Source organism: Asterias rubens, chromosome 8, assembly GCF_902459465.1.
Source record: "Asterias rubens chromosome 8, eAstRub1.3, whole genome shotgun sequence".
Taxonomy (NCBI): domain Eukaryota; kingdom Metazoa; phylum Echinodermata; class Asteroidea; order Forcipulatida; family Asteriidae; genus Asterias; species Asterias rubens.
Genome location: NC_047069.1, coordinates 18,192,266 through 18,204,234, shown reverse-complemented (window position 1 = coordinate 18,204,234; position 11,969 = coordinate 18,192,266). Strand labels below are relative to the sequence as shown.

The window sequence follows — 11,969 nt, the reverse complement described above, 5'->3', positions numbered from 1 at the left end:
AATTTCAGTTTTGTTTTAACCAGCTTCGCATTCACTCAATCCATTTATACCGTATACCAGCAGATGCCATGCTTTTTTTACACACATCCACATCTGAAGCTCCAGTCATCATAAAAAGGTTCTATTAAACCAACTGAGGTCAAACAGATCAAATTTTTACATGTGATTTATTTAACAGCCCTTGACACCGTCGGGTCGGTTTTAAATATTATCTAGTCTTGGTTCCAAGTCTGTGGCCGCAGCTTTTAGTATGTACCCGATAGACAATTAACACATCATTGCCTGTATAGTAATAGCGCGAGATAGAGCGCGTGAAAGCACTTTTGCGGGTGAATTCTGCGTGGCTGATGCAGAGAAATAACCGCAGTATCAGACTTGAAATCAAGTCTAAATATCATCTTGATCAAATCCTCAGAGGACCGTGCCCTGATACATATTATTGTTATGACTCTTATCAAAATGATGACTTATCTTTATCAAAAAACAGTTGTACCTATCTCCACTAAACTCACAGAAGCGTGTTTGTACTTTGACCCTGACGAAGAATTGCCCGCACAAAAATCACACTAAAAAGCAATCTGTTCAAATAATCACGAACGCGCTTTTTGAACTCATTGACTTTTTTTGTAATAGTGTGCACTTCATGTTAGATCTCAAATTGGGCATTCGGGGATCAAAGCTCACCATAAAAAAACATCAGCCAGAGTGTGGCATTGGGTGTTTAAAACATCTCCACAAGTGCTTTTTGTTTATAGTTTAAATGCACACGCCTCCCGAATCGACGGTGGGGAGTTTCTTTTGACAATCGTGAATAGAGTCTCCTGAAAACCATGGATCCCACGCGAGAAGCGAACAGAGTTGAGCGGGGCGATACGAGCACAGCCCCGCCGGGGAATATCACCGATCCACGGTCGTGCCTCGGTAGCTGGAGACGCTGGATCCGCCCCTTAGTCTATGTGATCTACGGACTCTGTGTGGCTCTGGGAGTACCGCTCATCATTCTAGACGTCTCAAGAGCCGAAGAGGAGAATTTCAAGAGGACTCTGGGTGTTGTGGGATTCTTCGCGATGGTTGTTGCTATCCCGATCTCAATCTGGGGTATTATCAATCACATCGTTTACTACACTCGACCCAACCTTCAAAAACACATCATCAGGTAGGGCCTACAATAAATCCTCATTCAAAATTATTTAGACTTTTCTAGGCATACTTCACTCGACCCAGAAACACATAATCAAGTAAAGTCCTCATTCAAAATTCAAAGACAACTTTGCTCTGCATCGTCACTAAAACGGATGTTTTGTAGTCAGGAGACACGCCCCCCCCCCAGACACGCCTCTCCCAGCTGAGTTTTAGTGACGAAGTTTTAACTGAAGATTAAAGAGTTTGTGTACCTTGTGCAGGACACTAAAAAATAGTTTCCAAAGATTAACATTATTACCAGTAGGCCTACTGGTAGATACGCTGTGCTTCGTCCCCTGAGCCAAAATTTTGTTTAATACTCATTTTTAAAAGCTTCAGCACCCACGCAAGTCATATTTTCTACCACCATTATCTTCAAACAGTGTAAAATGAATGTAAATATTGCACATTGTGTTTTGTGTCCTACAAGAAGTACCTAATGACAACTGTATTTATAGAGCGCCTAAAACCTGAAGAAGAAAGTATATACGCCATGCTCTGAAGAACAAAAATGGAAAGTACTTGTTATTATTATACGATGAATTGAACAGAAATGTTTTGAGAAGAGTCTTGAAATGTGAGATGGTGGTAGTAACTCGTTTGATGTGTAAACTGAGGTCCAACAAATTGAAAACTATATTTACCGTATGTTTTGGTAGCAATAGTTGGCATTATTTTGTTTGCTGGACGGATATTTATTGAATAGGCATGTAGATGGTGAGCAGACTTTTCGAGTAAATTTGGATTTCTAATAGTGTAGTCGGGACCACAAAGTTCGAGGGGAGACCGTGACATCTCCTCCGAGGGGGGGGGGGGAGGGGGGATGGCAACCTGTTTTTTTCCCGTGGGAGGAGCGAGGCGGTGATCTCATGTTCGAGTCAGATACCAAAGGGAGGGGGGGGGGGGCACCTGGAAACAGCAGACACAACGTACCTGTGCAACATTGAAGCTTTAGACACGATTTGCTTTTCTTGGCTAAACTATACGCTTATTATTTATATGTCTTTTAATGTTTCAGGATCTTATTCATGGTTCCGATCTACGAGATGAACAGTGTAAGTTATTATACAATTATGACAACTAATAATTTAAAAGAACATTTATCATTCTCACTCCCATGAAAGGATTCCTCCACATTCCTAATTTCAACACATCAGTGAAGTTTATGAAGTACTTTTATTGTTCTCATCACTGCGTCAATGAGTATCAATATACTAACAGTTTACTGCCATTCTTAAAGGTACTGGACACGACACGTTTGGTAATTGTCAAAGACCAGTCTTCTGACTTGGTGTATCCCAACATGTGCATAAAATAACAAACCTGTATTTTTTTTAAGCTGAATTGCCCGTCGAAGTTGCGAGAAAAAAATGGAAGAAAAAATACCCTTGTCGCAACAAGTTGTGTGCTTTCAAATGCTTTGAATTCGAGACCACAGCTGAGGTCTCAAATTCAAAGAAATTGCTTTTTTATTTTATTATACTACGTTACTTCAGAGGGAGCCGTTTCTCACAATGTTTTATTCTATCTGAACAGCTCTCCATTTCTTGTTACCAAGTAGGTTTTTATGCTAACAATTATATTGAGTAATTACCAATAGTGTCCAGTGCCTTTAACGGGGGTGATATTTTGAATGAAATTCACACAAAGGAGAAGAACTCCCCCTTAAATTAAATTAAAATGATATGACAAAGAGTTCCTCGCTCACAACCAAAGTTTGGTTCATAAAAAAAAAAAAAAAAAAAAAATATGAAACGTCACTCCTGATTACCAAAATAAATCAAACTTTAAACATTTGAAATTTTCTCCCCAGTGGTTTGCTCTTCGTTTTCCGGGCGTCGAGATATATTTAGACACATTACGTCAGCTATACCAGGCTTTCGTCATGTATAGTTTTGTCTACTACCTTCTGACGTTCTTTGACGAGGTGCCAAACTTTGAAAACCGACTGGTCATGAAACCACAGATAAAGTCCCCTCCACCGTGTTGTTGCGTCAGAGCAGTCCCAAACCAACGGTAAGTATAGGCCTACGCAATCGTATATTATTTAGGTTTAAACAAAATTATTAATTAAGCAAAAAAAATAAAATTAAAGGGAAGGTACACGTTTGGTAATTTCTCAAAACAAACATTAAAGGAACACGTTGCCTTTGATCGGACGAGTTGGTCTATTAAAAGCGTTTGAAACCGTTTGTTATGAAATGCATAATGGTTAGAAAGATGTTGTAAAAGTAGAATATAATGATCCACACAAGTATCACTCGAAATTGCACGGTTGTCCTTTTACGTCGCGAACTATCACGGTCAGCCATTTATGGGAGTCAAAATTTTGACTCCCATAAATGGCCGACCGTGTTAGTCGACAGGGTAAAAAAAACCGTGCAATTTCGAGGCATATTTGTGTAGATCATTGTATTCTACTTTTACAATATCTTTCTAACCATATACATTTTACAACAAACGGTTACAGAACGCTTTTCAAAGACCAACTCGACCGATCCAAGGCAACGTGTTTCTTTAACTTAAAAACTGACTTGGTAAAGAGCATTGGAGAGCTGTTGATAGTATAAAACATTGTGGGAAACGGCTCCCTCTGAAGTAGCATAGATTTTGAGAAAAAAGTAATTTTTTACCATATTATACCTGAGTGAATAAATGTTTTAAAATTTTGGGTTGAGGCCTATGACCTCGGAATTAACATGCTGGCGCTGTATCAACCGAGCTATTTTTAGCCACAATGTATAATGTTAATTGGTGAACTTTCTTTGTCAATACTCGCTAATCTGTCACTAATAAGATAGTAGGAAAGTAAACCCCACACAAAACTAATAAGATTAAAACTTAAAGGGAAGGTACACGTTTGGTAATTACTCCAAACAAATATTAACTTAAAAACTGACTTAATTGGTGAAGAGAATTGGGGAGCTGATGATAGTATAAAACATTGTGGGAAACGGCTCCCTCTGAAGTAGCATAGATTTTAAGACAGAGGTAATTTCTGACTAAAATAATAAAAGACTTCTAGCAAGAAGTATTTTATTCCTATCTGAAAGCACACAAATTTGTCCAACAAGGGTGTTTTTTCTTTCATCATTTTCTCGCAACTTCGATGACCAATTTAGCTCAAATTTTCACATGCTTGTTATTTGATGCTGATGTTGGGATACGCCAAGTGAGAAGACTAGTCTTTGACAATTACCAAACGTGTACATTCCCTTTAAAATAAATATTTTGTGTCATTGTTAAAACAAATTATATTAGAAAACTAATAAAAGTAATAATGAATAGGGTAGATGGCCTTAGCTTTCGATCCACCCGGACCTTCTTCAGAGGCATAAAACAAGTACAAACAAATACATATCCATTTATAGAAAAAGAGAAAAAGAGAAAACTAATAAAAGAATATGTGAAAGTACAATATGATAAAAAAAATACTAATTATATTGTTTTGTAAACTTTGTTGCGTCTTCACCAAATTATATTTTCGTAGTGTTTGTGTGAAGGGAGAAATAAGAAATCTACTTGTTTAATAATCAGTTATGATCCACTCAAATATGCCTCGAAATTGCACCGTTTTTGTTTTACTTTGCGAACCAATTAACACGGTCGGCTATTTTCCGGAGTCAAAAAAGTTACTCCACAAAATAACGGTGCCGTATATCACAACGTAATAGGAAAACCGTGCAGTTTCGAGGCATTTTGTGTGGATGTTCTACTTTTAAAAAATCTTTCTAAACATATGCATTTATAACAAATGGTTTCAAACGCTTTTCATTGACCAACTTGCTCGATCCAAGGCAACGTGTCCCTCATTTAGAGAATTTGTAGGGTTCATTTACACAGGAGGAGAAAGGGTGTGTTAGGGAAAATTAGGGAAGTTTAGCTACACGTTACCTGAGCAAAAAACGTGAACTTGAACGTCAGAAAATTGTGTCGTTTCTAGGTGACGTCACCACTTTGGGTTTATTTCATGCTCACGTACATGTATGACGTCTGCACGACGTAACTGACGTGATAAATGGTAACTACACGTATTAGGTTGTTTACAACAACTTTTTGGGACGTTCAAGTTCAGGTTCTTGCTCGCCACATATTGTGCATGGTATGAGAAGAAAAACTAAGGGCGGCACGGCTAAACACTTTTCCACTTGAATCTATATTTAGAAGGATTGTCTGGATAATATAGTGTTTATTCATGGACCATACCAGCAAATGTAACCCTCATAATCCACAGATATAAAAATGATAATATTTTGACCTCACTCAGGTTATTCCACCGCCATCATCACACGCACATACTTTTACGATCACAGCTTATAGAAAAGCTGTCAAGCACAGCAAAGATAAATCACAAATGTAGGCCTGTTGGTGCTCCCAATATACAGTGCAAAATGCTAAATATGAAATGGAAAAAGACGAAAAAAACTTACACAACTCACATTTGTTTTGAAGTAAAAAGGGAACTATTCGTTGGCTCTTGAACTTTAGTGATCTGCTCAAGTATATTGGGAGACGAGTCACAGGGCCCGTCGAGTTATTCTCCATGCAAATAACAACACCCTTTATATAGGGCCTACACCGGTGTCAGATGCAATTGTGTCCGCCATGCCATACTGTCCGCGCCGGACACTTTTGCATACGCAATCGTGTCCGGGGCTATGCAAATTGGATATTTTCCCCTAGATATATCAACACTATTGTTAATGTTGTTTTCTTGTGTGTGTTTTTTTCCCAATTTTTTTTTCTACTAGAATTATCCGAAGGTGTAAAGCAGGCGTGCTGAACTACACTGTTATCCGAATTGTTGTTACCATAGTTTCAATGTGAGTATGTGTAAAGTGATATTTTCTTTATAATTTGCAAAAACTTTACCATCAGGCTAGTTTTTAGTATTGTTATAAATGAAGCCCTCCTCATGAATGCAACCTCCCATTTCTTTTTCCTTCTTTTTGCCATTCTAGTCCAAGTTGTCATATTATGTGTAGATGTTTGTACCCCGTCTCTCCATTTTCTATTCTGTCGTCCTCTTCTTCTGTTTCCATTTCTAGGTTGCCTATCTGTTTAGTCTCTTGGTCCGGCTGATTTCTATCTCTCCTTTCTGTTGAATTATACCACCCCCTATAATAAGTATACTGTATTTTGTTCCAAATGCAAAGCCTCAAGTCTTGATGTCATGTTTGTTAGCAATGTTGGACAAGATTTGACAAGGGACCCTGGACACTCCAAAAAAATATTGTCCTTTCACACGAGGTGCATTTTGTAAAATCTTACAACCATGCTACAATTTAGCAAGGGACCCTTGCTAAATTGCTCTCGTGTGAAAGGGGCTTTATGATGGTATGTCTCACTTTGTCGCATAGTTAGTCCGAGCATCCTTGTGTTCCGTGTTATGTCAAAACTTCCATCACGATAAAACTCAACCATTTCTAGGTTTTTCACATTCCATGATTTAAACCAATCTTCATTGCAAATTACCAATATCCTACTTTGTGCTAAATTATACCACTATAATAAGTATATTTTGTTCGAAATGCAAAGCATCAAGTCTTATAAATTGTATCGTATAATAAACCTCACCAAAACTGGTTGGGCAGTTCGTAGTATGTGCCAAGAAATGTGATAATGTGACACCAATCCTGAAGAGTCTTCACTGGCTACCTGTTGAGTCACGCTCTCGATTTAAGATCCTCGTACTTGTGTTCCGCTGCCTCAATGCCTCAGCCCCTTCATATCTCATTGACTTATTGTCTAGCAAAGAACCTGTCAGAAATCTGCGTGTCTGTTCCGACACTTCACTTTTTCACATTCAAAGAACTAAACACAGTTGGGGGATTGTGCCTTTTCTATTGCAGCACCAAGGATGTGGAATCATCGTCCTCAGAACATCAGGCAATCTTCTTGATTAGCAAGTTTCAAAACTTTGCTTAAATCTCATCTTTTTTTCAAAAGCCTACTGTACGGCGCTATGAGCAACGACCGTTGAATTAGCCCCTTATAAATTTAACGATTGCTTGACTGATTGATTTCTTTTCTGCAGAATCACACACCTTACAGGAAATTACAACGAAGGGAATTTCTCTGCAAAATATGCCTATGTCTGGGTGACCGTCATAGTATCGATTTCACAAATCGTAAGTACCAGGGGTTTAAGGTTTAAATATGTAAATTTATTTGGTAAGATAATAATGTTAAGAGCCGTATTTATAACGCGCCTTTTTCCGAAGGAACCAAAGCGCCAAGTATTGACTGCAAGATGAGTGGTATTAATGGTTTGTTAGGTGCTGTGGCGCAATATGCCGCTGTCAATCAATCCAGACAGGAACATACATGTATCATACGAGTTTGATTATAGAGGACCATTGAATGATGTATGCACAGTTACCATCGACTAGGAGTCCGGCTGGTAGAGTAGAATGCACTAACTTCCCAACTTTTTACAAAGCAATTATGTGTTTAAGTGCCTTGCTCAGGGGCACAAGCGAACCCACACTCTGATAACATCAGATGACGACGACGACGAGCAGAGTATGGTCGAAACGTCGAGACCAACCAGCTCAATACTCAGAGCCAACCTCAAACAAAACAGATTTACACATGGTTGTACCCGCACAATTAGGCCCTACTATTATACACATATTGACTGGCAACGAGGTAACTAGTATACGTCTATTCCCACGAGGGACTTTGAGTGACCAGAAGAGTGACCTATTTCCCGAGGCCGAAGGCCGAGGGAAATAGGCCCCTCTTCTGGTCACTCACAGGCCCGAGGGGGAATAGACGTACACTAGTTACCGAATTATGCCAGTCAATATGTGTTTTATAACACAGCTCGGTCTATAAGTGTGAAAATAAGAACAGAAAAAGGAATTTTGTAGTTTGTTCACGGTTCAAGTCAAGAGAGGGCAAAGACTAGTGCCCGCTCTTGTACTATTCCCGCAAAACACGCGCGCGCGATCACTAGCCTATATTAGTTCATCCCACGTGACCGTGTTTCAGCCAAACAGAATACAGGAAAAGCAAGAGGTGTGTTATAATTATTTATAGTGTCTTCGAATTTCTACACACCATGCAAGCTTCAAACAATACTTATCTGATAACCTAGAACTCTCAGCCACGACACACCACAGCTTGATTTGCTTGATCAGCTTGATTCATACAAGAAGTTATAGGTATTTTCTATACTCCACAAACTGTCCAATCTAAAACATTCCCTTATTTACCCCCACTTTCTCTCGTTTTCACTGTCCCTCAGTGGGCCATCTTCTGTATAAACCTTCTCCGTAAAGCAACCCTCGATGAGCTGAAAATGCTACCCAGGTCCACCTCTCAGTTTGTGGGAATTCAACTCGTGATATTCGTCACCAATTTTCAGAGTACCCTTCTGAATATCCTGGCTCAGACAGGCGTCATGAAGCCCAAACCAGCGTGGGGTTTCGAGGATGAGTTTGCATTCGCTACAATGCTGCAGGTGAATAAATTTAGTGAATACGTTTTGCAAGGGTCGTGGGTTCGAATCCCACCTGAAAAATATTCATGTGATTTTTTTTAAATATTTCTTTTCACAGGACTCGGGAAAGAACTGAGTAAACAGTGCTTACACACAGTCAGGGAGATTTTCAAAGTGAACAAATCAGAACATGGAATTATTGGTTTATTTTTTCAGGAAACTTTCAATAGAATCAGGGATGATAGTTTGTGTGATCGTTAACACAAATTCTCTGTACAGATAATTATTATACTAGTCGTCGAAATGTAACAACATTTTAATTGAACAAATATCAGAACGTCTCCACTTGATCTACAATGTTGCCTTTGTTGAGAAATAAAATAAAATAGTAAAATAATTATAATTAATTACCCTACTTAATATCTTGATGCAAATGTGTTTTTATTTGTTTCTACCAGATATGTCAATGATATTATCTTAAGTTTTGGGCAAAAACATAAACGAACATTTCATTGTGATTTATTTGGGGCAGGACTTTCTGATTTGCCTTGAGATGGTGGCATGTGCTATCCTCTTCTCGTACTCCTTTGACTATCAACGTTACAATATGGAGAATGAACAAAAGATGAGTATCGCACAATCTGTTAAGCATATGATGACCATGACTGACGTAAAAACCAACATCATGGAACGTCTCAGAGGAAAAGGTACGTGTATGCAAACAATAAGAAAGTTACTTGTGAATATTCAATACATAGGCTCCTCGCACTTTTTAAATTACGAGTACATTAACACATCAATCCCCTCTTAGTATAATGTGGACCATCTCCAATGAAAAACTCATCACCATGGAGCATGTTGAAGGAAAAGCTAAGGTGTATGCAAATTTAGAAAGTTACTTGTTGTGAATATCCAGTATAAAAGCTCCTCCCACTTTTAGTTAACACATTACCTCAAAGTGAGTGAAGCAATTCGATGTGAAATCCAAGACGGGCATTGCAAATTAAGAAGTTCCAGATGAATATTAAATCTATCACATAGGCTTCTCCCACTTTTAGTTGTCAGTCCATCAATATTTATGAACAATGTCCGATGTGAAACATAACATCATGGAGCATGTCAGACCAACATGTTTGTGTATGCAAATGAAGCACCTGCTCATGAATATTTATGTCATTAGATTCCCAATACAACAAACAGGGTAATTGCATAATAAACCTCAGGCTGGTATTGTGATGACAAGCTATAAATATTGATGATCACTAGCATCTTAAAGGTAGTGGACACTATTGGTAATTACTCAAAATAGTTATTATCATAAAACCTTTCTTGATTACGAGTAATGAAGTGATGTAGTTTTTGAGAAAGAAGTAATTTTCCTCGGATTTTATTTCGACACCTAAGATTTCGACTTTGAGGTCTCGAAATTAAGCATATGAAAGCACACAACTTTGTGTGACCATGGGCTAGCTCGGTGGTCTATTGGTAAGACATCTACTCTAGCAATGCAATGGTCCTGGGTTTGAATCCCACCCTAGTTATTTGCCTGTGGGTTTTATTTTCACAGAACTTGAAAAGTACTGAGTATGCAAAAGAATAGGCTTAATTAGTACACATTGTGTAAGCATAAAAACAAATTGTATCGGCCACTTAATTTAGGGATTCTGAACAGAATGTGGAATTTGTAGCTAATTTCTTAAAATCTCTTTGATTTCTCCTTCAACAGGCCATTCCTCTGAGAGTCAACAAAACACGGATCTTGTTCGAATGGAGCATCCTCCAACAGTGGATGATGTTCCTCCATCGTTAGCATCTCAATCCCCGACAGAAGCAGAGGGTTCTCCGAGGAGGACACAGGGCCATCCGTCCGTCTCTCTCCCTGACATCATCTTGAACCATCAAGAGAATTCGGACATCAACAGAAATCAAGAAAACGGAATGGAAAGTCAGAGCGATTCTCACATACAAGTGAAGAAATCAAGCGAGGGTACAAGTGACAATGACACTGATGATTTCATGGACGGCGACTTTACAACAGATGACAGTGATGTCAATGATATTCCACGACGTCCCTCTGTCGAGGACCAACTTGAAACTGCTCAGGTCAAATCTCTCCAGGTTTCAAAGAGGCAGAAGAAAATCAGCTGCACAGGACTGAAAATGTCATTTGATGATGACGATGACGTCTCAACCAATGGTGAAGATGTCATCAATAAATCAGATGGTGACACAATTGACACACCAGACACGAGGAATCTTGCCATACCCGGGAGCAGACCCCATCAATCCAGCGACGCTGACATGGCACTGGACGTTAATGACATTTCAAGCGATGATGACGATAGCGATAACGATATTCGTTATCGATCGATAAGTGAGGAATCTCGCACAGCATCTCTGCCAGTTCCACAGCACAGACGGACAAAAAAGGTCAGCTATGCCGGGATGACCTTTGATGACATGGATTGGTATGTTATGAGTAATGACGAAGACCACCCGCCAAAGAGAGAGAGAAAGAACACAGGAGAGAAAAAAGAATGAATTTGACACTTTTGGTGTAAACTAAAAAATATGCACATGTAATAAACCTAAAAAGTGCAAGTTTATTCACAAATAATAAGAGGTTTGTATCAGAGACGTGAAAAAAGGAGACACCAAATAATAAATAAAACACTAAAACTAGGAGTGAACCTGCACCCCCCTAATCATCATGCAGACCTAGGGACATGCCATTGGTCCGTGTGTGGCGATCAGCGTGTGGATGTGACACCACAACGTGCAAATTTAAGCTGCTTTTGATACTAAGGAAAATGCCCTCAAGCTGTATCAAAAGTAATAACTATAAGCATTTGTAGGGCGCACTTTACTTGTTAAACATTCAAGGTCAATCCAAGAATTCTCGACCAATCTGGGGATTCATTACAAGACTATGAACCAACCTTTACTATCTGAATACCATATGATTGGTTTACTGGTATTGTAGCTAGACGAGTCTTACAAGCTAAGCTAATGAGTTCCATTTAGACAATGTGACCCGAGACATCACATGTTTACAAAAGAGCCACAGAGCCTGGACTTCCTGCAGGCATGATTTGTACACAGCCTAATGGAAGATAACATAAAATCTTATATTTTATGGAGATTGCACTTTCTAATTCTTATCAACTTTTGATATGACGAAAGTGGCACATCTCAAAACTTGTCCAGCTTTTACTTTCATAGCTCCTGAATTTATGTGGAAATTATGACACAAAATGTCCACTTTCCCATCATATGATCAGGGAGGAATAAATGTATTCCTCCATAATATGACCAGGGCAGTATCTTGCCTGCCAGAAAA

General features: G+C 38.9%; 1 protein-coding gene across 1 annotated transcript; it reads left to right on the top strand.

Moving 5' to 3' along the window:
* The first annotated feature begins 737 nt into the window (after positions 1–737).
* LOC117293383 (transmembrane protein 184C-like) lies at positions 738–11,649 on the top strand. The gene is made up of 8 exons (XM_033775684.1): positions 738–1,156; positions 2,201–2,237; positions 2,996–3,198; positions 5,934–6,005; positions 7,220–7,313; positions 8,435–8,650; positions 9,162–9,336; positions 10,356–11,649. The coding sequence occupies exons 1-8, from the start codon at positions 831–833 to the stop codon at positions 11,168–11,170; spliced, it is 1,938 nt and encodes a 645-aa protein (XP_033631575.1). The 5' UTR covers positions 738–830; the 3' UTR covers positions 11,171–11,649.
* Positions 11,650–11,969: the final 320 nt, after the last annotated feature.